We start from the raw sequence: 24221 nt of genomic DNA, 5'->3' as shown, positions 1-24221 counted from the left end.
ATAACCCTAAAAACACTGTTATTAATTCAGTAACACCTCTGGAAACTACTTCTTTGTTATAAATAACTCTGGGCACAGTGAAAAGGAAACTATCAAATACAGTAGAACTTGAAATCATGTAGTACAAGGAGGTCTCATTTGGATAAAAAGACCTTGAACATATTATGTTAAGCCAGACATAAAAGGAGAAATATTGTATGATTCCACCTATAGGAGGAACCTAGAACAGTCAAATTTATAAAGACTGAAAGTGGATTTGAGGTTACCAAAGGCTGGAAGGGCAGGGGAATGGGAGGTTATTGCCTGATGGTTACAGTTTTTGTTTGGGATAAAGAAAAAGTTTTGGAAATAGTGGAGAAGACTGCACAACACTGTGAATGTAATTAATGCCACTGAATTGCACATTTAAAGATTAAAATAGCAAATTTTGTTGCATGTATTTTACCAAAATTTTAAAAATTAATGTACATACCCCAAGTCGTACACTTTACATGGGTGAACTATATGTGAATTGTATCTCAATAAACATCTTTTTAAAAAGAAATTCATGATTTGGTCTTGAAGCATTCAAAGGAGTCTAACACTGAAAAGGGCACAGACTTAGCGTGATCCTGGGGACAAAACCAGGACCTCCAAGGCCTCAATTACAGGAGGCAGATGTCCACTCAATACAGGGAAGAAACAACAGCCAAAGTTGTCCAGGATCATCAGGTGTCTTCTCACAAAGGGGAGGACTGTCATTAGAGGTGTTTTAGCCAGGGCAGAGATGCCCATCTGTCAGGAACGCACAGGGCCTATAAAGGTCCATAAACACCTTTGTCTTCGAATGCTAAATTGTGTCTATGTTTGTTTTTGTTTTTTCAGGTAAGAGTCCTTATGTTAGATTCTCAAAAGGATAATAACCCTAAAAATGACTAAAAGTCACTATTATTGAGAAAATTCCAGTATTTCAAGTGAGATTTCACTAGATCTAAAAACTTCTTTCAAATCTGAAACTGTAACCCCCTATAGACCATATTCCCCTTAAGGAGTGTAGTAAAAACAGGATTCACAACATATTAACACAAATTACCTGTGGTCCCGAACTGACTAGGGGTGCCCTCATTATGGAAGTGAAATAAATCTGTAAGAATGTCTTTGGACTAAAATTTGGGAAAAAGGAAGATAATGCATAATGGGGCAAGGCCAAGTAAGACTAAGATGCTCCTCTCCTCTGTTCCCATGGAACCCAACGGCTACTCCTCAATCTACTGAGCGAGTTCTTTCCCATGTCTCAGAACTTAAAACACTGGGAATGCCCCACAACTCAATCCTCAGATCCACTCTTTGCTCACTCCTTAGATAACCTTAACCCGTAACATGGCTTTAAATACCCTCTATCAACTGAGAACACCCATATTTACAATTTCCAGTCTGAAAGTCTCTGAATTTCAGACTTGTATATCCTACTCTCTCTTCAAGACATCTATTTTCTTTGAGGTGAAATTCTTATAACATAAAATTAACCATTTTAAAGTAAAAAACTGAATGGCAATTAATACATTCATCATGTTCTGCAACCATTACCACTACCTAATTCTAAAACATTTTCATCACCTCAAAAGGAAACCCTGTATGTCTAGTATCCAGAATATATAAAATACTCTTACAATTCAGCAACAAAAAGACAACTCAAATTTAAAATAGGCAAAGGACTTCTTTCTTTACATAAAAGATACGAATGGCTAAAAAGCACATGAAAAGATGCCGAACATCGCTCGTTAATAGAGAAGTTCAAATCAAAACCATACCCTTTCTCCCAGCCCCAGGCAACCACTGATACACTTTCTGTCTCTCTGGATTTACTTATTCTGGATATTTCATATAATAGAATCATACAACATATAAGCTTTTGTATCTGGCTTCTTTCACTTAGCATAATGTTTCTGAGGTTCACCCATACCGTAGCATGTACTGGCACTTCATTCCTTTTCATGGCTAATATTTCATTGTATTGATATACATTTTGTTTATCCATTCATGCACTGATAAACATGGCTTGTTTCTACCTTTTGACTATTGCGAATAGTGCTGCTATGAATGTGTGTACATTTGGTTTTTTTGAATACCAGTTTGCAATTCTTTTGGATATACGCCTAGGAATGGAATTGCTGGGACACACGGTAATTCTACGTCTAACTGCCACTTGTGGTTTTGATTTGAACTTCTCTAATAATGAGTGATGTTCAGCATCTTTTCATGTGCTTTTTGGCCATTTGTATCTTTTGTTTAAAGAAAGAAGTCCTTTGCTTATTTTAAAATTGGGTTGTCTTTTTGTTGCTGAATTGAAAGAGTTCATTATATATTCTGGATACTAGACCCCAAATGTATAATTTGCAAGTACCTTCTTCCATTCTTTTCACTTTCTTGGTAACGTGCTTTGATACACAAAAGTTTAAATTTGATGAAGTCCAATTAGTCTATTTTTCTTTTTACTGCATGTATTTTGGTGTCATATCTAAGAATGTGGCGCCAACCAGGCATGGTGGCTCATGCCTGTAATCCCAGCACTTTGGGAGGCCAAGGTGGGCGGATCACCTGAGGTCAGGGGTTCGAGACCAGCCTGGCCAACATGGCGAAACCCCGTCTCTACTAAAAAAAATTTAAAAATTAGCCAGGCATGGTGATGGGCGCCTGTAATTCCAGCTACTTGGGAGGCTGAGTGAGTAGAATTGCTTGAACCCCGCTGGCGGAGGTTGCAGTGAGCTGAGACCGTGCCACTGCACTCCAGCCTGGGCAACAGAGTAAGACTCTGTCTCAAAAAAAACAAAAAACAAAAAACAAACAAGAATGTACTGCCAAATCTAAAGTCATGAAGATTTAGCTGTATTTTTTTCTAAAAGTTTAATGATACAGCTCTTATATTCAGGCCTTTGATCTAAATAAAAGTATAGGCCACTTGGAGTTCATTTCTGTATATGGTATGAAGAAAGACATCTATTCTTTTTTTCTTGAGACGGATCTTGCTCTGTCACCCAGACTGGAGCGCAGTGGCACGATCTCGGCTCGCTGCAACCTCTGCCTCCCGGGTTCAAGCAATTCTCATGTCTTAGCCTCCTGAGTAGCTAGCTGGACAGGCATGTATCACCATGCTTAGCAAATTTTTGTATTTTTTAATAGAGACAGGATTTCGCTATGTTGGCCATGCTGGTCTTGAACTCCTGACCTCAAGTGATCCGCCTGCTTCGGCCTCCCAAAGTGCTGGGATTACAGGTGTGAGCCACCGTGCCCGGCCTAGACATCTATTCTTGAATGTCTATCAGGCCTCTCAAACCCAAACTTTTAGTATTCCCCTACCAAACCTGCTCTTCCCAGTGTTCCCTATCTCAGCAAATGCTCGCGTTAAAAATCTTGAAGTCGGCTGGGTGTGGTGGCTCAGAGCCTGTTCTAGCACTTTGGGAGACTGAGACAGGAGGATTGCTTGAAGCCAGGAGTTCAAGACCAACCTGATCAACATAGGTTTTTAAAATCTTGAAGTCGCCTTGAGTTCTCTTTTTCTTTTACAGTGTACCTCCAAACCATTAGCAAATCCTGTGGGCTTCACCTTCAAACCATATCTCAAATTTACCACCTCCTCCTCTACTAATCTGGATTATTCCAACAGCCTTTTAACTGGTCTTCCGGCTTTCACCTTTCACCCCACAATCTAACGAGCAGCCACTGATCCTGTTAAAATTTAAGTCTCTGCTCTAAACCCTTCAATGACTTCCTATTTCACTCAGAATAAAAACCATAGTGCCTTCCAAGACCTACAAGGTCCTACCTAAAGAATTTGCCCCTATCATACACACACCTTTCTGGTCTCATCTCACTTCTCTCTCAGTCCCTCTCCCTGGACTCCTGGCTGCCCTGTCTTTGCCTTCTTTGGAATGCTGCTGCCCAAGGTATCTCCATAGCTGGCCCCTTCACCTGGTCTTCGCTCAAATTCACCTTCATAGTGAGGCCTTCTCTAATCACTGTATTAAAAATAGCAATTGTGCATCCCTTGATACTACTTATTCCCCTACCCTCTAACCTTTATTTTTCTCCACAGTATTTATCATCATCCGACACACTATGATTTCACTTGTTTATTCCCCCCCCATTAGAATGTAATCTTCATGAGAGCAAGGACTTCGATTTGTTCATCTGTAACCCCCACCGCTCACAAGTAGACCTTCAATAATTAATTGAACTAATTAATAAATAATACACATTATAATCGCCCGTTGCTGTACCTGTTCCCTTAATGGACTGAGAGCTTTCTGCAAGCAGTGACACCCTTATTCACCTGTGAACTCCCAGCACCTAACATTTGCGCTCGGCACATAGGCATTGATTTTAAATGAATGAACCAACAAGAGAGGTCTATGAACCATGTCAGCCTTTCAAACACAGTTCCTATGCTATCATTCCCTAAATATAAGTCAGTGTGTGGGGGTTATCCGAAAGAAGAGGTTCCAATACCAATTCCCACGCCCTCACGCGTACACCCTCTGTTATCCCTACAATAACCAAGTGAGAAAATGAGTAACGGTGACAGCCATAAAATGAACCCTGAACCGTGCAATGACAAGTCCGAAGGAGAGAGCAGTTGTGACAAGATAAAAGAAGGTAGCGGGACTCAAAACAGAAACACTGTCCCGGGGGTGGTGGCAAGGAGACGGAAGGGCCCCAATGGCCACAACCACAGAGTCCTGCTCTCTTTTGACAGCTAAGGAAACTAACGCCCAAAGAGGAAAGCGACTCGCCCGAGGTCACACAGCAAGTGAGCCACGGCGAGAACCCACAGCATCCCGCGTCCGCGCGCCGCCCCAGCTCCCTCGTGTTTCGGGTGGTGCCCTGCGCGCAGAGCCCCCACCAGCGCACGTGTTCCGAGGTCCCCGGACGCCCGTCCGCCCATGGCTTGGGGCCGGCTCCCAATCTCGGTCCAACGCTGGGGTCGACGGCAGTGCGCTGCGCCCCCCTCCTGCACCCCTCTCAGCCAGCCCAGGAGCCCGCCCGCGGCCGGCGGCTGGCAGCGTTCACCGCGGAGGTGGGCCTGGGCCGTCCGCTCCATGCCCGCCGCTTACCTGGCCGGGTCCCGCGGGAACCTGAAGAAGGCCAAGTCGGACTGCGTGCTCTTCCGCGTGCAGTTGGGGGCAGCGCAGAAGTTCGGCATCGTCGCCCGCCCGCCGGCCGGCCCAGCCCTCCCCTCCCCGCCTCCTCAGGGCAGTCCGCCCGCCCGTCGGGGCCGAGGAGGGGAGCCAGGCCGGCCGGCCGGCTCGGCAGGGCCGACGCGCGGGGGAGGGGCGGGCGGGCGAGAAGCCGCGAGGGCCAGGAGGGGTGCCGCGGTCCGAGGCCGGGCTGGGGACGCGGCTCCACAGTGCTGTGAGCGGCCGGGAGGATTTACCGCCGCCGCCGCCGCTGGTGCACCTCCCGCCCGCCCGAGACGCTGCCGCCTCCTTCCCACAATGCACCCTGACGCCCGGGGGTGCCCTCTCTTCCCTCAGCCTTCCTCCCCCGCCCCTCCTTTCCGCCTTCTCCGCAGGCGGGCACGCGCAAGGAAGCGCGCCTGCCGGGGTGTGGCAAGGCGGAGGCGGGACCTGGCGCGCGCTGCCGCAGTGCGACTGCGCACAGTCTAATCCGCGGAGGGAAGAGAATTGCGCATGCGCGCCTGTCTCCCGGGACGCTAGAGCAGGCGATACCCTGGCTGTTCCGGTAGGTTTGGCGTTCGCGGGTTTCTGCGGATCTAGGGCGAGCTTGCACGTTACATCACCGATGCATCTCTTCTTGCTTGCTTAATTTGCCAACACTTAGGCCTTTCTTGCAGAATTCGCCATATACTCCTTAAGGGCCGTGGAATAGGAGCAACCTTGTTGACTGATTGGCAAACTCTCGGCAGATGTGCGTGCACTGGTTGGATGCAGTGGTTGTAGGCGATTTAATTTTTCCCAGCTTTGCAGCGACTGTTGGCCCTGTTAGCGTCCCAGAACGGATCTCCCCAGCCTCGACTGGAAGCTGAGGGACAAAAATTCATAAAAGCAATTACTCTTTCCCGGCGAGGCTTCCAGAAGAGCAAGAACAGCGATATAATTACACCTGCAGGCCTATAAAGATTGATCTGTCCGTTTTTCCCTTACAGTCGTGGCCTGTTAGCGTTCCTGTGTTTTTCAGTGCCAGAATGAGTGACCGCTATTTAGAACAAAGGATCAGTATCAAATTTTGCGTGAAATTGAACAAGTCTGCAAGTGAGACCCACCATCTTTTAAAAGAAGCTTATGGGGAAGAAGTCATGTCAAGGGCCAGAGTTTTTGACTGGCACAAAAGGTTTAAAGAAGGACGGGAAGATGTTCGAGATGATGCCAGAAGTGGGCGTCCGGTCACCCACCGAACAGATGACAATATCCAGAAGGTCAAGGACTTGGTTTGTTCAAACAGGCAGTTAACCGTGAGGATGATGGCCGAAGAGTTAAATTTAGACAAAGAAACTGTTAGGCTCATTTTGAAAGAAAACTTGAACATGAGGAAGGTTTCTGCAAAAGTTATTTCGGGTGTTTTGAAGGGTGAGCCTAAACCACGAAAACTTGACTTTCAGTCCAATCTTTCAAAGGAAACTAGGAAAAAAAGCTCATGTTTGAGGAAAAAGGTAACAGGTTCTGAAACATGGAGTTATCTCCAGGGTGAGGCTGATGGGGAAATGCCCCTGTCTGTATCCCATCCCAGAGTCCACTACCCTGCCAGCCAGCTTCTGCAGGCGTCATCTTCAACAAGCCTTCCCCCCAGGGTAGCTGAGGATTGGTTCACCCCATGGTGAGAGGAATGTGAGTTAGCTGAACCAGAACTAGGGTGCTGCCTCACTGTTAGGCACCTTCTTTGGCTGCTCACCTATTTTTCAGTCTTCACTACTCCTCCCTATGTACCATGGCCCTCCTCATTACTCTTTGCTGGACTATTGGACCATTTTCCTTGCTGTTCTTCATAACTGAAAAACTTCTGGCTGTTCCCTTCTGGTATTTGCTTGTTCTTGATTTCTTTTGCTCAACAAGTTTGGATTTCTTCTCTGCCCAGACCTTAGCTTGTTGTGGCTGTCCTGTTCCTTTGTTCTCAACATTCTGCCTCAGAGGATCATGCCAGTGAGAAGAGAGGAACAGGAGCTCCTGGAATCTGTATCTCTGTGCCCAGGGAGGCATGCTCTTCTGGGAGGACCCCAAAAGAAGGCTTACAGTTTCAGCCTGCTTCGCAGTCAGGGCCTGAGGTATGGTACATAATGCAGTGGCATGCTGGTGTTACTGAACAGTGCTGGGCCTAGGGGCTGATCTGGTCCGGATGACTCAGTGGGCGCCCCTTAGGAATCAGGGGTTGGCCACCAATACTGATCTTCTCACAGGCCTACATCTCACAGAAGAGCTGGGTTTGTTTCATTCTAGTCCTATTCTTTGGATCTCCACTCATTTGGGTATCTCCTCTGTTGGAAGATGAGTATCTGGTCCTAGAAAATAGAAACCCAGGGACCCAGCCCTAGGCCGTGATGTGTGGGGAGGAAGACCAGGTGGCTCTCTAGTCCCTGAATTAAGGGAATCTGCTGCCTACGTGTGGATTCCCACACAGCAGCCTGTTTTTAGTAACTAATGCCTATAGTTTTGAGAACTTGCTGTTTTTAGAACACTGCTGGGCATTGACAATGTGAAAGTTATGAACAAGATCTCCAAGGGCTGATGAGCTTCATGGATGAGATGGTTCTTGAACTGGACCCATGAGGATGGGTGAGACGGGGCTGTGACATTACGGAAAGCTTCCAGGGCAGGTGGAACAGCATGAGGCTTCCAACCTGCATCGGTAGAAAATGACACTGGCCAGATGCAGTGAATCACGCCTGTAATCCCAGCACTTTGGGAGGCTGAGGCAGGCAGATCACAAGGTCAAGAGATCGAGACCATCCTGGCCAACATGGTGAAACCCCGTCTCTACTAAAAATATAAAAATTAGCTGGGTGTGGTGGTGTGTGCCTGTAGTCCCACCTACTCAGGAGGCTGAGGCAGGAGAATCGCTTGAACCCGGAAGGCAGAGGTTGCAGTGAGCCAAGATTGTGCCATTGCACTCCAACCTGGTGACATAGCTAGACTGTCTCAAAAAAAAAAAAAAAAAAGGAAAAATGATGACACTATTGGCTAAAATAACAAAGTTCAAAGAGGAAGATAATGGTGTTGCAGCGGATGAACAATTTGGGATAATTTGCTTCCTCTCCTATACCTCCAACTCTATGCCAGTTGTTATTAAATTGCTTCCCCTGAGTCTGTGAATAGGTTTGTAACAACTAATTTGATATGTGATTTTCCATTTGGACTCCGACAAGCAGTTTCTGCAAATTCAAACTCTGTGTCTTCTCTTCCTGCCTCTGCCAGATTTATGGAATGCAACTTTTCCCAAGTGGGTTCCAAGTAATACCACATAAAAAACATTCAGGGGGCAGGGGTTTGGTAATAGCGTTTCAGAGAATTGGCCAGTCTCTGTTTTACTCAAGGATTTTTACATATAACAGCTCCTCTTAGACAATATTGCTTGATGCTAGAGGCACAACACTCATTCATCACAGTTACTTTTAGTGCTGTTCTTTCACTTTCTCTACTCACCTCCAAAAATTACAAGTTCCTCATTAACACCTGTTTTTGTTTTATTTTGTTTTTTGAGACGGAGTCTTGCTCTGCTGCCCAGGCTGGAGTGCAGTGGCACGATCTTGGCTCACTACAACCTCTGCGTCCCGGGTTCAAGTGTTTCTCCTGCCTCAGCCTCCTGAGTAGCTGGGATTACAGGTGCACGCTGCTACACCCGGCTATTTTTTTGTATTTTTAGTAGAGGCGGAGTTTCACCATGTTGGCCAGGCTGGTCTCGAACTTCTGACCTCAGGTGATCCACCTGCCTCGGCCTCCCAAAGTGCTAGGATTACAGGCGTGAGCTACTGCGCTGGATCAACACCTGTTAGTTTTGAGGCACTTTGAAAGCTAGACCTTGTCCCATGAAGACGAGATACTGTGTAAGAAAACTCTTAAACCAAGCAACAGCTTATAGATCTCCAGCTCCTTAACAGTTTCTAGACGTTCCATTTCAGGACCATTAAGTCTTCCTACATCAGATGCAGCTCCAGGTTGCCCACAAGCACTTGGCACCAGGGACACTGCACTTTAGGAACAAAGTCCCCACCACTAGTTCTTGCAGCTTTGTTGCTGAACCTCATATTAATCCTTGCTGAGGCCCACCCAGTGGTAATTGTTACAGATTTATATGCTCCTGGACCCAGGCCAGGATCCTACAACCATACCTACAGGAGTTGTTTCTAACCTGTTATAAAACAGAGGTCCTGAGACAACTTACTTCTGGATTTTATTCCAGTCCTATGAACACGGCTGGTGTGACCGTGCCAATGATGCTGGACCAAGACCTATGGTGGAGTGTAGAGTACCAGAAGCTATGGTTTAGACACAGCAGCCAGAAGCAGGTAATTAGGAGTGTGAATTCAAATGGTTCCAGTTGGCTATAATGAAAAGGACTTATCCAGAGCAAAACATTCACATTTGGCTGCTCAGAATCTCTAAACCCAAGGGTAGAGCATGATCTAGGCATCCCCAAATAGGAAAGTTCTTATATGAGTACTTCTAATGTGCCCACCCACCAAATCTATTTTATTACTGATCCACATTTTGCCCTGGCCTGCACCTTGCTGCCTAGGCCTCTTGAGCTCCTGGTCCGGTAGTCTCACACATCCAGCTATGTGTCTGTCACACCCCAGACTCTTGTCCTTGGCTGTTTTCAGACACCTCTCAGTTTATTCTCCACCATTTTGCTCTTACTCCTCTCTTTCCTTGTTGCTTTGTTTTCTGGTCCTGGGTCACATCTTCAGTAGCTGCTTTTGGTCACTTTGGTGTGCTGATCCTTGAATTGACTTTTGGGTCATGGTTTTCCACTTAACTTACAACTCTTCTCTCTGATTTTTTGGATCCTTCTTTCAGCTCCCTGTGTCAGCTGCTGAGTAAGGAAATTTGTCTGCTCCAGCCCTGGCCCCGGGTTGCCTTCCTGTCTTCAAGAAGCAGGGTGGGGTGACATGGGGGAATTATTTATTTATTTTGTTTTTTCTAAGGGACATGGGCACCTTAGCCACCCTCAGTTGCACTCCCCCGAGGCATCCAGTGTCACCAGTTTCTCAAGGAGGCAATATGGTTACCTCTAAAGTAGCAAGAGTCATGAAACTTTTTCAGAGCTATAACATCCAAAGCCCATTCTCCTAGCAGCTGTATTTTCCCTGGCAGGAGAAGCTCCACCTAACCACAGGAGATCAAGCCTAGCTTTCTGTGGGATGTCAGTAGGACAGCTGGCCATCTGCAAGCTTTCTGAAGCTTAACACCATCGGTCAATGACTCTGTTCGGCTTTCAGGTTGATCTTTATCCCCGCCCCCACGCTCATTCTAATTCAAAGTCCACATGGAATGTTTTATGCGACAGTTGAGAGTCTAAGAGGAATACATGCCTTCTGGGGCAGATCATCCTAACACTGATTTTATGCAATTCTCCCCTTCCATCACCCCACCCTACCTTGCTTCATTTGCCCCACTAGTAATGATCAAAAAGAGAAAGAATAAAATGTTCACCAAATCTGTGACTTAGAAAAACTTGTGGAGGGTTCTGCTGTCTTCTGAATTCTGATCCTCACTGAGTCCTCATTGAAGTGTTATCATTTGGGGAAGAATGTTTACCTGGGGCCTCCTTCCCAGAACCTTTTTTTCAGATCAATTTTTTCGTCAAAGTCTAGACTTGCCTTTGGAAATGCCTGGATAAATCTGGATGCTAAATGACTTGAGGACACCTGATAAAAGAATGGGGTACTATTGGGAAATTGTCTGTCATTGCATTACAAATGTTGCTCAGCCTCCCTGCTATTTGCAGACATCATCACCAGCGAGTTTCGCTGGGCTCTTTGGGATTGGGTCTCAGCAGGGTCCCATGTGACTCAATAAGAGCCTACCTTTGCTGCTAAACTGTGTATGTTACCCTGCATTCTCCAATTGCTTCTTCTTCAATCAGCCCACCCAGATTTTACTAGGCGTTTATATCTTTTCTGAGGTAACCATCATGTATTAATGTTCTAGAGTGTCTCCCTTATCAGATCCTTGCAAATACTGTCCTAGTGTATCACCCCTTTCCCAGTATGAATATCTGGAAACAAAAAATCTATAGTGGGGAGCTCCAGTGGGTCCCCTCCAAGGACTCACTTGGGCATAGTCCAGTGGTCAGCAGACTTGTGTAAAGGAGTCTTTATGGGCCATATGGTCTCTTTTGCCACTAAACATTTTAGTGCAAAAGCAGACATAGTTAATACAGAAACAGATGAGGACAGCTGTGTTCCAATAAAACTTTATAAGTGGATACTGGAATTTGAATGTTATATAGTTTTTACAAAATACTATTTTGATTTTTTTAAACCATTGAAAAATGTTAAAAAGAGGCCGGACACGGTGGCTCAGACCTGTAATTCCAGCACTTTGGGAGGCCGAGGTGGGTGGATCACCTGAGGTCAGGAGTTCGAGACCAGCGTGGCTAACATGGTGAAACCTTGTCTCTACTAAAAATATAAAAATTAGCCAGGCGTGGTGGTGTGTGTCTGTAATCCCAGCTACCCGAGAGGCTGAGGCAAGAGAATCGCTTGAACCAGGGAGGCAGAGGCTGCAGTGATCCAAGATCTCACCACTGTACTTTAGCCTGGGCAACAAAGCAAGACTCCATCTCAAAAAAAAAAAAAAAGGCGTTCTTAGCTTTTAGGCCATAGAAAAACAGATGGCAGGATAGATTTGTCCCATGGACTATAGTTTGATATAACCCCCAGTCTAGTGTATATAGTGTGTATATAAAAATGACAGATGATTATTTTCCATCAATAACATTATTAATGCCACATTGATCTGGCAGTATCTGGCAATTTATTATGTAGAAATTGTGGGCCAGCCACGATGGCTCACGTCTGTAATCCTAGCACTTTGGGAGGCTGAGGCGGGCAGATTGCTTGGGGCCAGAAGTTCGAGACCAACCTGGGCCAACATGGTGAAACCCTGTCCCTACAAAAAAATACAAAAATTAGCCTGGCATGGTGGCACGTGGCTGTAGTCCCAGCTACTTGCAGGGCTGAGGTAGGAGGATCACTTGAGCCCAGGAGGTCCAGGCTCCAGTGAGCCATGATTGTGCTACTGCACTGCAGCCTGGGCGACAGAGTGAGACGCTGTCTCAAACAAAAAAAAGGAAATTGTGGAATATTGGAGAGAATCTGTGGAGCCAGGAGAGTAAACTATAGCTGAATGATTGGCTATTTTACCTTGAAATATTCTGGTTCACAAAATAAATTTTGTGCTGTTTTTGACTAAAAATGATATTATAAAACCACCTATATTATTCCCATGTAAAATATCAAAACCAGTGTTGGCAACACTGAAACTGATGCCAAGCTGCAATCAACAATAATAGAATGAACTGAAGGTAGTCCCAAAAATGATTTGACCATGGGCAGCATTTGAATAAGCTTATGTTATCACCTATTAAAGTGTGTACTATGGAGATGACAAAACTCACTGAAATGTATTTTTTGCATGCTTGCAAATATACATAAGTATTACAGATACGTATGTGTATTTGCACCTTGCAACTGGTGCTGAGATGTGTCCTTTTAGGTAAGTGTATTTGTTTTTCCCCTAGAGATCTCTTTATTGTGTCACCTTTATTTAAACTGATTTTCCAAAGTTGTAATAGAATCTCAGTATTGAACAGACCATTACAAGAGTGTCTGATCCAGCCAGTCATGTTTCCTGTGAGTTCAGGAGTAACTAAACCCTACAGCTGCTGAAAGATTGCATCTGAAAGAAGATTCTGTGTTAATTCATTCAACAAACTTTTATTGAGTGGTTGTATGTGCCAGATGCTATCTTGTGTGCCGGGATACAGCAGTGGACAAAATAGACACAGGCCTTGGATTAGATGGTCTGAAATCTAATTATATTACTCTTCACTCTTGCAAAATTTCTATTCCGTGTGTGCACACTAACCCATTGTTAACTGCATACCTGGAAATAGGTATGACCATTGCCACATGCCTTTGTGCTCTGGTCTTGATGCCTTTCCAGCTGCATTAATAATTTGAGGACTGCGTGTTTCATTTAAATTTTATTATCCTTTAGACAGATCTATATTGGTAGAAAAACACACTGGCAATGTTGGAAGTGTAGACTGGCAATGGTTTTCTGAAAAGCAATTTGGCAGTATCTATCAAGAGCTTTAAAAATGTTTAGATCCTCTGATCCTCTAATTCCACTTCTGGGAATCTGTCCTAAGAAATAGTCTAAAATGTGGGCAAAATCAATGCTTAACAATCTTAAAGTCCACCAGTAGAAAATTGGTTAAGTAAATTCAGTATGACTATCCAGTAGACTGTTGTGCCATCATTATAATTTATGTTTCTGAAGAGTATTTGACAGCATGGCAAAGTGCTTGTAGTGTTAAGTGAAAAGAGTGATATACAAAATTGTATGTATAAATCCAGAAAATGTATTTTAAAAAGATGGAAAGGATAGGCAAACTCTGGGTAGTTAGATTATGGGTTTTCCTGGTTTTATGCTTTAAAAAAATTTCTCCAGTATGTTATTACTTGTATTATCAGTAAAAATCAATAGCATCTAGAGCTGGCAGTGGAGAGATTGAGGCCAGATCACTAGTTTGGTCCCTGAACAATTAACTTGGCTGGGTGGACACAGAGGCTGTATGATCTTGTATTGGCAGCAAGGCTGGGCCAGAAGGGAAAAGGACCTGCCCAGGAGGAGAAGAGACCGTGTGACCATGTGACCATAATCCCTACAAAAAAACACAAAGTGTTAAGGGAAGACACCATGTGTGGCATGCTCTTGTGATGTAGTCCTAGGTAGGTAAAATACCATTTATGAATCAAATATATTCTGACAAGTAGAAAAGGATATGAATGCTCTCCTGGGTAAAATTAACCTCCTTTGCATTTCATTCTCACGTTCTCACACAAAATGAATTCTTGAGATGGATTTTATAATAGCTGATTCTCTGAAGAATCCCTGAGATTTCATAGGATTCTTTAGTATAGCAGTGACTTTCGATGTGCCGAGTCTACCTCCTCCCATACTGGGACACTCAAGCAACACAGATGTACACTGAAATTTTGGGTATTCTATACTGAGAATACCGCACACATATCATTAGTCATCTTAAAGTTGTAAGTTACCAAACTCTTAAAGTTTGCAAATGTGATTTTGTTAGCATCCAGAACCAGTGTATTTTTTATTTATGTCTGAAAAATAATCATTGTGGGGTTTTAAAATGAAAAATCATGTAGCTAATGCCTATCCATAGGTGAAATTGTTATGTTGGGAAAATGTGTACTTAATCTTTGCTTTAGTAAAATGATTGTTATAAAAATGTTACATGTCTCCTTAGTGAAATTTTAAACCTCCAAATGAGTACACAAGGTAAATACATATTTTATAGGCCTATAGCTCATATAATTGCCAAGCTGAAAGAGTTCTTTAAGATCTAAGTAAAAGTCCTCTGGTCTATAGAATGAGCGAGTGAGGCTTGGGTTTCAGTTCTGGCTTCTTAACTAGCTATGTGACTTTGGGCAGTTCATTTGTACCATCTAAAGTCTTCAGTTAATTCATCTGTAAAAGGGAAATAATACCATCTGTCTCATGGAGTTGTTCATTTTGTTCATTTCAACAATATTTATTGAGTGCTTATCTGTGTATGATGCCATTGTAGACACAATAAACAAGACCCCAAGAAATGTTCCTCCTCATGAGCACACGTTTCAGTGAGGGAGACAGACAAGAAATAAGATAAATTAGTAAAAGTATCTATGTTAGATAGTGATTATTAGATGTGAGGCTTACATTAAACAGTGTATATGAGGCACACAGCACAACACCTGGCATGGAGTAAGTGCTCAATAGAGAATAATTTCTTCTGTTTCTTGAGGCGTCCTAACAGCTCCGGAATTACTCTACAACGTGGTGGTAGTCGGTAAGAAGCCTGACTCATAGCTTTCTATCTCTTGCCAGTTAAGGCCTAAACCTGTTTTTGCTTAAGAAGACAAAAGAATTCTTACAGTGGTGTTTTATACTTCCTGTATGGCAGATTAATCAAGGTGGTGCCTAAACACTGTTGATAAATGACCTTTTCTGGAGCCAGTTGGCAGGAGTCTTTGCCTGGGGCAGGATGGCAGGTGTTAAGTCCACAAAGACAAATGCATAGTGTCATAGCTATTTAAGCAAAACAGACCAGAAGACCAAAATGGCTGTTTCTCTTAAAGAAAAGATGTGTGCCCTATGTCCTGGGCCAAACGCTGGAGCACTGAGCAAAGTTAGCAGTATTAGAAGGAAACTGCCTACTGCATTATTTATGGGAGACAAGGGCATTGACAGAAAGCCAGGAAAAGGAGAGTTTAATGCTTTGCGGTTTTAATATTTTTGTCCATTGTAGAAAATTTGGAAAGTTTAGAAATATTTAAAGAAGCAGCCAGGAGTCCACTCCTAGGGTTCGGGTCTTTCGTCAGACCCATCTCCTTGCCTCAGCTTCCTCCTTCAAAAACAGCCAGCCAGGCCGGGCATGGTGGCTCACGCCTGTAATCCCAGCCATTTGGGAGGCTGAGGCGGGCAGATCACTTGAGGTAAGGAGTTCGAGACCAACCTGGCCATCATGGTAAAACCCCGTCTCTACTAAAAATACAAAAATTAGCTGGGCGTGGTGGTGCACGCCTGTAATCCCAGCTACTCAGAAGGCTGAGGCAGGAGAATTGCTTGGACCTGGGAGGTGGAGGTTGCAGTGAGCTGAGATCACACCACTGCACTCCAGCCTGGGCGAGAGAGTGAGACTCTGTCTCAAAAAAAAAAAAACCAAAAACAAAAAACAGCGGTCATTTGCTGAATTCCTTCTTCGAGCCTGGGCCTGCACTAGGCACAGAGTACAGCCCTTGTCCTTGGGCGGTGCCCAGCATTGTGGGTTAGGGAAGGGGCCAGAGGTTGAGAGGAGCACCAAGAAAGGATTTCTACCTTAGACTGTCAATTTTTCTCAGAGGACAGAGCTGAGGAACAAACTTTTGTAAAGAATTGGAACAAAAAGTTGTAATCATCAACTGAGGGTGATTGTGAAAATGAGACAGTGAACTGTAAAGGAGCAAAACACAGAACGATGGTAACTGTAGCTCTTCTTATGTAAGAGAGCCTGGAGCTCTGTCCACAAGGATTTAGTGTGTAATATTACCTCTCAGAAGAAACTGGACTTGAGGCTGTGGGCCAGTACCCCTGTACCTCGCATTAAGAACCTAATAAGTGAAAATTCAGGATTACAACCCAAACTCGATGAGGGAATTGGCCCAGGGAGGTTGAATGATTTTCTTGAATCACACATTTAGTTGGTGGCAGAGCCAGGATAATAATGAACGACCTTGAACTTCACTCAATCCGTGAGTTTTTTCTATTACTCCATCGGTAATTATTTCCTTTACTAAAATGTACATTCTTACAGTATCTTTAAAATCATGCTCACCCTCGCATTTAACAAATGATTTACCAACAGTTGGTTTACATACAATGTTTAAGGAACATATTTATAGCATAGAAAGTGGTGCAGAGGGTTTTACCAAATTTCTCTGGGGTGTCCAGGTCCCCTGGTCCTTCCAGAGGTGTGTATTCATAAGTAAATGTTGGCATTCTGTCATCCATTTTTTCCAGATGTTCTTCCCAAGTAGTGTGTTATGTTTTGTGTTTTTAATATGTCTCATATATGTTTTTAAAAATCTGGGCACATAAATCCTAATAAAGCTCTCAACTATCTCCTCTGTGCTGTCTCAGATTTCTGAGTATGCTTATATTCATGACACAGTGTCTGAAGTCATGAATGCTATCACATAATTAGGACTTATATCCCTAAACCCCAGTCTTATGTTTCTAGATGTTCTGAAAATTCTTTACACTTCACTTATAAATGCCACGATACTGTGCCATGACATTTCCATAGTAACATATATTTCAAACATGAAAACAGGAAGCCCAAGGAAAAGGGAAGTTGGTTTCCAATGCATAAATAAAAAAATTAAAAATTGTAGAATACATAAAATGAGGTGATGGGTGTAGTATGAGGGGATACAATTAGGGGACTGTGTATCTTATTCTACTTTGACCTCCTGAACAGAATGTTCCTGCAGGCTCACCTTAAGGATGGGCAGTACCTACCACCCACCCAGTGACCCAATCTTGGAATCATGCTTTCTTTGACCCTGAGCAGGTCCATGTGGTTTCCCCAACATCTCATACTGTCACCTACTGCAACTGGACAGGGGTGGCCACCCACCTCTCACCTCACCGTCTGAAGACCATCCCCTACACTGCTCCTATGCTATTTGGCTTGGAGTTTGCTGAAAACTGGAGGCTTTGGACACCAACTTTTTGAGCTTGCTCAATCATGCCCCACTTTGTGCCTGGAATCCCTCTCTGCTGCCATCCACCTGGCAAACTCCCCTTTTGGACTGAAGCCTCAGTCTCACGATTGCTGTTCTCCCCCACCACCCACCAACCCACTCAGTGAAGCAGCCGCCCTCCCCCACCATCATGTACAATGCACATTCTTTATTTTATTTTTTTAGCTTTAGCTTTTGTGGATACATAGTAGGTGTATATATTTATGGAGTACATTGGATATTTTGATACAGGCATACAATGTGTAATAATCACATCAGGGTAAATGGGGTATCCATCACCTCGAGCATTCATCCTTTGTGTTACAAACAATCCAATTATACTCTTAGTTATTATTATTATTATTATTTGAGAGGAGTCTTGCTCTGTCACCTAGGCTGGAGTGCAATGGTGCCATCTCGGCTCACTGCAGCCTCCACCTCCTGGGTTCAAGCAATTTTCGTGCTTCAGCCTCCCGAGTAGCTGGCATTACAGGTGCACGCCACCACACCTGGCTAATTTTTGTGTTTTAGTAGAGACAAGGTTTCACCATGTTGACCAGGCTGGTCTTGAACTCCTGACCTCAGGTGATCTGCCTGCCTTGGCCTCCCAAAGTGCTGGGATTACAGGCGTGAGCCACCACGCCCAGGCTTCCTTTAGTTATTTTTAAATGTACGATTACATTATTATGACTATAGTCACCCTGCTGTGCTATCAAATATTAGATCTTATTCATTCTTTCTAATTATTTTTTGGTACCCATTTACCATCCCCTCTTCCCCCCACCCCACCCTCCACTATCCTTCCCAGTCTCTGGTAACCATCACTCTACTCTCTATATCCATAAGTTCATTTATTTTAATTTTAGCTCCTACAAGTAAGTGAGAGGTTTGTCTTTCTGTGCTTGGCTTATTTCACTTAACATAATGACCTCCAGTTCCATCCATGTTGTTGCAAATGACAGAATCTCCTTCTTTTTAATGACTGAATAGCACTCCATTGTGTACATATGCCACATTCTCTTTATCTATTTGTCTGTTGACGGACACTTGGGCTGCTTCCAAATCTTGGCTATTGTGAATAGTGCTGCAAAAAAACATGGGAGTGCAGGTATCTGTTTGATATACCGATTTGCTTTCTTTTGGGTATATACCTAGCAATGGGATTGCTAGATTATATGGTAGCTCTATTTTTAGTTTTTTGCAGAACCTTCAGACTGTTCTCTGTAGTGGATGTACTCATTTACATTCCCATCAGCAGTGTATGAGGGTTCCCTTTTCTCCGCATCCTTGCCAACATTCATTATTGCCTGTCTTTTGAATAAAAGCAATTTTAACTGGGGTGAGATGATATCTGATTGTAGCAATGCACATTCTGACGTCAAGAAAACTGTAACACTTAACTGAACTTAGTTGTTTGCAGGATGTTTTTCTTCCCTACCAGCCCAGGACCTCCTAAAAGCCAAGCCCACATCTGATTCTTCCGTGTTCCCCGCATCCAGAATAAACCTTGCCTGGAACTGCTCAATAAATGTTTGATAGATAAATAAAAGAAGGGATTTTTCTGGTAATTTTTTTATTGTGGTAAAAAATTCACCATTTTAACCACTTTAAAGTGTACATCTCAGTTGCATTTAGTGCATTCACAGTGCTGTGCAACCATCACCACTATCTAGTTCAGAACATTTTCATCACACTAGAAGGAAACCCTATACTCATTAAGCAGTCATTCTCCATTCTTTCTTATCCTTGGCCCCAGCAACCATTAATCAACTTTCTATCTCTATGGATATGTCTGGACTCATGTATGTTTGTTTTATATTTTGAGTAATAATCCCATACTGTGTTATTTATTTTGTTGCTCAAGTTGTTCCAGCTTTGGCCATTGGATGTTTTTTCAGGTTGGCTTCTGTGTCCCTTTGATGTGCTCATAACCTTTTGTTTTTTCTTAGCAGGTCCTTACCTTCTGGTACTACAATATACTCCAAGATTATCTTGTTTTTTGCCTCTCCACACCTGTGACCAGCCATTTCTCTATTCTCGATTTCTCTCTAGCCCTGGTTCATTTTATTGGAGAATAGTGTTTAGAAACCAAGATATGGGCAATGAGTGTATTGCTACCAGAATTTGGTTTTTTTTGATATCTTCCATGTCTCTACTTAACACGCTCAATTTTTTTCTCTGGGTTATTGATCACATGGAATACAGTTATAATGGTTTTAATGACTTTGTCTACCAATTTTACCTATCTCCCTCAGTTTCAGTTGACTGACTTTTGGAAACAGTTTTTGGCTACTACTTTTAAGCTTTGTTAGATGAGACCAGAGTAATATTAGTCTGGAGCTAATTTTGCCCCAGTGTTGAGGGCACCTGAAACCTTATGAAATATGTCTTTCCACTCTAGATGTTAGGAATAGGAAGTGGACCTGTGTGATCTCCAAAAATAGTTCCTTGTAATCCTTTTAGGTAGTTCTTTCTCTGGCCTCTGGTAGTTTCCTTACATGCATGCTGAAGACTTGAGGGGGCTTTGTATATTTGGAAGCAGTGTTGCCAGGTGGTACTCAGAGGTTCTGGGATATATCTTCCTGGTCAACTTTTCCTTTTGTCATTATCATTATCATATGATTCTTTATCCCTAGTAATTATTTTCAACTTAAAATCTGTCAATATTGCATTATTTTGCTTAGCATTTGCCTAGTATATTTTCCCATCCTTTTAATGTTTCTGTGCTACTATTATTATTATTTTATTTTATTTATTTTTTTTTTTTGAGACAGGGTCTTACTCCTGTTGCCCAGGCCGGAGTACAGTGGCATGATCTTGGCTCACTGCAAACTATGCTTCCCGGACTCAAGGGATCCTCCCACCACAGCTCCCCAGGTAGCTGAGACTGCACATGCATGCCACCACACCCAGCTAATTTTGTATTTTTTTGTAGGAATAGAGTTTCGTCACATTGCCCAGGCTGGTCTCGAACTCCTGGGGTCAAGCAGTCATCCCACCTTGGCCTCCTAAAGTGCTGAGATTACAAGCATGAACCACCATGCCTGGGCTCAAATTAGGTGTTTTAACAGCCAGTGTTTATTTAGATTTATAAACCTGCCTACCAGTTTTGTTGCCTATCTTTCTCTCTTTTTACTGAAATATAATTCATATCCAATAAAATCATTAGTATATTTACAAAATTGTAGAACCATCACCACTAATTTTAGAACAGTTACAGCATTCCAAAAGGAAACCCCCTACCCATTAGCAGTCTCCTCATTTTCTTTAATCCCCTGGCAACCACTCATATACTTTCTGTCTCCATGGATTTGCCTATTTTGGAGATTTCATACAAATGAAATCGTAATATGTAGCCTTTTATGTCTGGCGTCTTTCACTTAGCCGAATGTTTTTAAGGTTCATCCATGTTGGAGCATGGGTCAGTCCTTCATTCCTTTTTTTTTTTTTTTTTTTTTTTTTGAGACGGAGTTTCACTCTTGTTGCCCAGGCTGGAGTACAATGGCGATCTCAGCTCACCACAACCTCCACCTCCAGGGTTCAAGCGATTCTCCTGCCTTAGCCTCCTGAGTAGCTGGGGCTACAGGTGCGTGTCACCATGCCCAGCTAATTTTTGCATTTTTAGTAGAGACGGGGTTTCACCATGTTGGCCAGGATGGTCTCGGTCTCTTGACCTCGTGATCCGCCCACCTCGGCCTCCCGAAGTGCTAGGATTACAGGAGTGAGCAGTGAGCCACCACACTCAGCCCCTTCATTCCTTTTTATGGCTGAATAACATTCCATTGTGTGGATCTACCACATTCTATTTATTTATCAGTTGATGGACATTTAGGTTGTTTTCAGCTTTTGGCTATTATGCAGAATACTGCTATGAATGTTCATGTACAAGTTTTTTGTGAACATATATTTTTAATTCCCTTGGGTATACACCTAGGAGTGGTATTCATAAATAATTCATTATTTCTTGTATTCAGTGGTATGCTGGTAAATATTTAACACCAGTTTTCATTTGGTAGGGTTGGGGATCTCTGATTTGTAACATTTGTTAATTTCTAGAGTGTAAATATTCAAATTACCAATGTGGCACATTGAATGTAGAGTTGGGAAGAGATGCAGAGCAGTACACCATTCTATAGTATGTCTACTGTATAAACACAGGAGATACAAATAAAAGTTGCATGGATAATAGCATAATGTGGTAAAATAATTAAGACATGTATTGTAAGGATTTTTGACCTTTATATTTAAAGTGATTCATTTAACTGTAAGTTTACATAATTTAATTTTTGAAAATGGGCTGGATGAGGTGGCTTATGCCCGTAATCCCAGCACTTTGGGAGGCTGAGGCAGGTGGATCATCTGAGGTCAGGAGTTTTGAGACCAGCCTGGCCAATATGGTGAAACCCCATCTCTACAAAAGTATGAAAAGTAGCCTGGAGTGGTGGCTTGTGCCTGTAGTCCCAGCTACTTGGGAGGCTGAGGTAGGAGAATCCCTTGAACCCAGGAGGCAGAAGTTGTAGTGAGCCAAGATGGCACCACTGCACTCTAGCCTGGGTCATAGAGTGAGACTCAGTCTCAAAAAAAAAAGAAAGAAAAGAAAAGAAAGAAAATGACTGTTTAACAACCAATTCTCAAAATTCCTGAAAGTTTTAACAGTCTGCTATCTGGGCTGATGAGATCTAGCTTCAGTGCCTCACTTGTATCCCACACCTTACATGCTACTACTTCTTTCTGCATTACATTTTCTTTGTTCTTTTTTTTTTTTTTTCTTTCGAGACAGTCTCACTTTGTAACCCAAGCTGCCAAGCTAGAGTGCCGTGGTGCAATCTCAGCTCACTGCAGCTCTGCCTCCAGGGCTTAAGTGATTTTCATGCCTCAGCTTCCCGAGTATCTGGGACTACAGGTGCACACCACCACGCCCAGCTAATTTTTTGTATTTCTAGTAGAGACGGGGTTTCACCATGTTGCCCAGGGTGGTCTCGAACTCCTGAGCTCAGGTGATCTGCCTGCCTTGGCCTCCCAAAGTGCTGGGATTACAGGTGTGAGCCACTGTGCCTGGCCTCAATTTTCTTTAAAAAACATTGTTTTTTTTTTTTTTTTTTGAGACGGAGTCTCGCTCTGTCGCCCAGGCTGGAGTGCAGTGGCCTGGATCTCAGCTCACTGTAAGCTCCGCCTCCCCGGTTCACTTATTCTCCTGCCTCAGCCTCCTGAGTAGCTGGGACTACAGGCTCACCACCTCGCCCCGTTAGTTTTTTTTTGTATTTTAGTAGAGACGGGTTTCACCGCAGTTAGCCAGGATGGTCTCATCTCCTGACCTCGTGGATCCGCCTGCCTCGCCTCCCAAAGTGCTGGGATTACAGGCTTGAGCCACTGCTACCAGCCCAAAAAATACTTTAATGGAGTTGGTCTTGCTATGCTGGCCAGGGTTGGTTCCTTTGAACGCTTCTGGATCTCAAGCTTGTATCCTCCCACCTCAGCCTCCTAAAGTGTTAGGATTATAGGCATGAGCCACCATGCCCAGCCTGAATTCAATTTTTTCTTTTTTCTTTTTTTGAGATGGAGTCTCGCTTCTGTCGCTTCAGGCTGGAGTGCAGTGGCCGGATCTCAGCTCACTGTGCCCACCTGGTTCACGCATTCTCCTGCTAAGTCTCACCCTCCCAGTAGCTGGACTCCACAGTACAGCTCTCACCACCGCCTGTTAGTTTTTTGTATTTTAGCAGAGACGGGTTTCAATCAAAAGTAGCTGTGATAGTCTCATCTCCTGACCTCGGGTGATCCCAGCCTGGCCTCGGCCTCCCAAAGTGCTGGGATTACAGGCTTGAGCCACCGCGCCCAGCCCAAAAAACATTGTTTTTAATGGAGTTGGTCTTGCTATGCTGGCCAGGTTGGTCTTGAACGCCTGACCTCAAGCGATCCTCCCACCTCAGCCTCCTAAAGTGCTAGGATTATAGGCATGAGCCACCATGCCCAGCCTGAATTCAATTTTCTTTTCTTTTTTTTTTTTGAGATGGAGTCTCGCTCTGTCGCCCAGGCTGGAGTGCAGTGGCCAGATCTCAACTCACTGTGAGCTCTGCCTCCCGGGTTTACATCATTCTCCTGCCTCAGCCTCCCAAGTAGCTGGGACTACAGGCGCCCACCACCTCGCCCGGCTAGTTTTTTGTATTTTTTAGTAGAGACGGGGTTTCACCGTGTTAGCCAGGATGGTCTCGATCTCCTGACCTCATGATCCACCCGTCTTGGCCTCCCAAAGTGCTGGAATTACAGGCTTGAGCCACCGCACCCGGCCTCAATTTTCTTATAGAAGTATATCTATTAATGTGTTAAAATACTTCCAGCAAGTTTCTGTGAGGTAAACTGTCTTTGTTCATCAGAAAATGTCTGTAAGTTTGGCTCTCACTTGTTAATTTGACTGTGTATAGGATTCTGGTTTGAGATCTGTTTTTTGTGCACACTTTGAAGATATTATCCTACTGTCTCCTGGTTCCCATTGTTGCTGATGAGAAAGCTGATTTCATTGTAGTTAACATTCCTTTTGATAATCTGACCCTTGTCACTGCAGACTTTTGTATTTGCCTTGTGGTTCTGCAGTTTCATCAGTATGTGACTAGTCATGTAATTATTTATTCTTTTATTTTATTTTATTTTATTTTATTTTACTTGAGACAGGGTCTCACTCTGTCGCGCAGGCTGTAGTGCAGTGGCACAATCTCAGCTC

The 24221-nt window shown here is 43.6% G+C and overlaps 2 protein-coding genes across 5 annotated transcripts in view; one reads left to right on the top strand and one right to left on the bottom strand.

Annotated features, from left to right (window-relative positions):
• The window catches only part of THAP12 (THAP domain containing 12), a 31873-nt gene extending 26400 nt beyond the window's left edge, over positions 1-5473 (bottom strand). The window contains exon 1 of one of the 2 annotated variants that reach the window (XR_004177431.1): positions 5091-5308. Coding sequence is in view for 1 of the 2 variants with exons in the window: in XM_003910439.3 (XP_003910488.2) it covers positions 5091-5179 (89 nt within the window). In the remaining variant the exon portion in view is untranslated. Of the gene's footprint in view, positions 1-5090 lie in introns of both variants that reach the window. The other variant, XM_003910439.3, reaches the window with a different exon arrangement.
• A 139-nt stretch (positions 5474-5612) lies between these two features.
• The window catches only part of GVQW3 (GVQW motif containing 3), a 29877-nt gene continuing 11268 nt past the window's right edge, over positions 5613-24221 (top strand). Inside the window, exons 1-2 of one of the 3 annotated variants that reach the window (XM_021926334.2) lie at positions 5634-5718; positions 5831-8291. In XM_021926334.2, the coding sequence (XP_021782026.1) occupies positions 6182-6814 (633 nt within the window). In that variant the 5' untranslated portion in view covers positions 5634-5718; positions 5831-6181 and the 3' untranslated portion in view covers positions 6815-8291. Of the gene's footprint in view, positions 8292-24221 lie in introns of those variants that run through there. The other 2 variants (XM_021926335.2, XM_021926336.2) reach the window with 2 other exon arrangements.

The sequence above is a fragment of the Papio anubis genome, chromosome 12 (assembly GCF_008728515.1).
Source record: "Papio anubis isolate 15944 chromosome 12, Panubis1.0, whole genome shotgun sequence".
NCBI lineage: Eukaryota > Metazoa > Chordata > Mammalia > Primates > Cercopithecidae > Papio > Papio anubis.
This window is presented reverse-complemented; position numbering and strand designations above follow the sequence as displayed.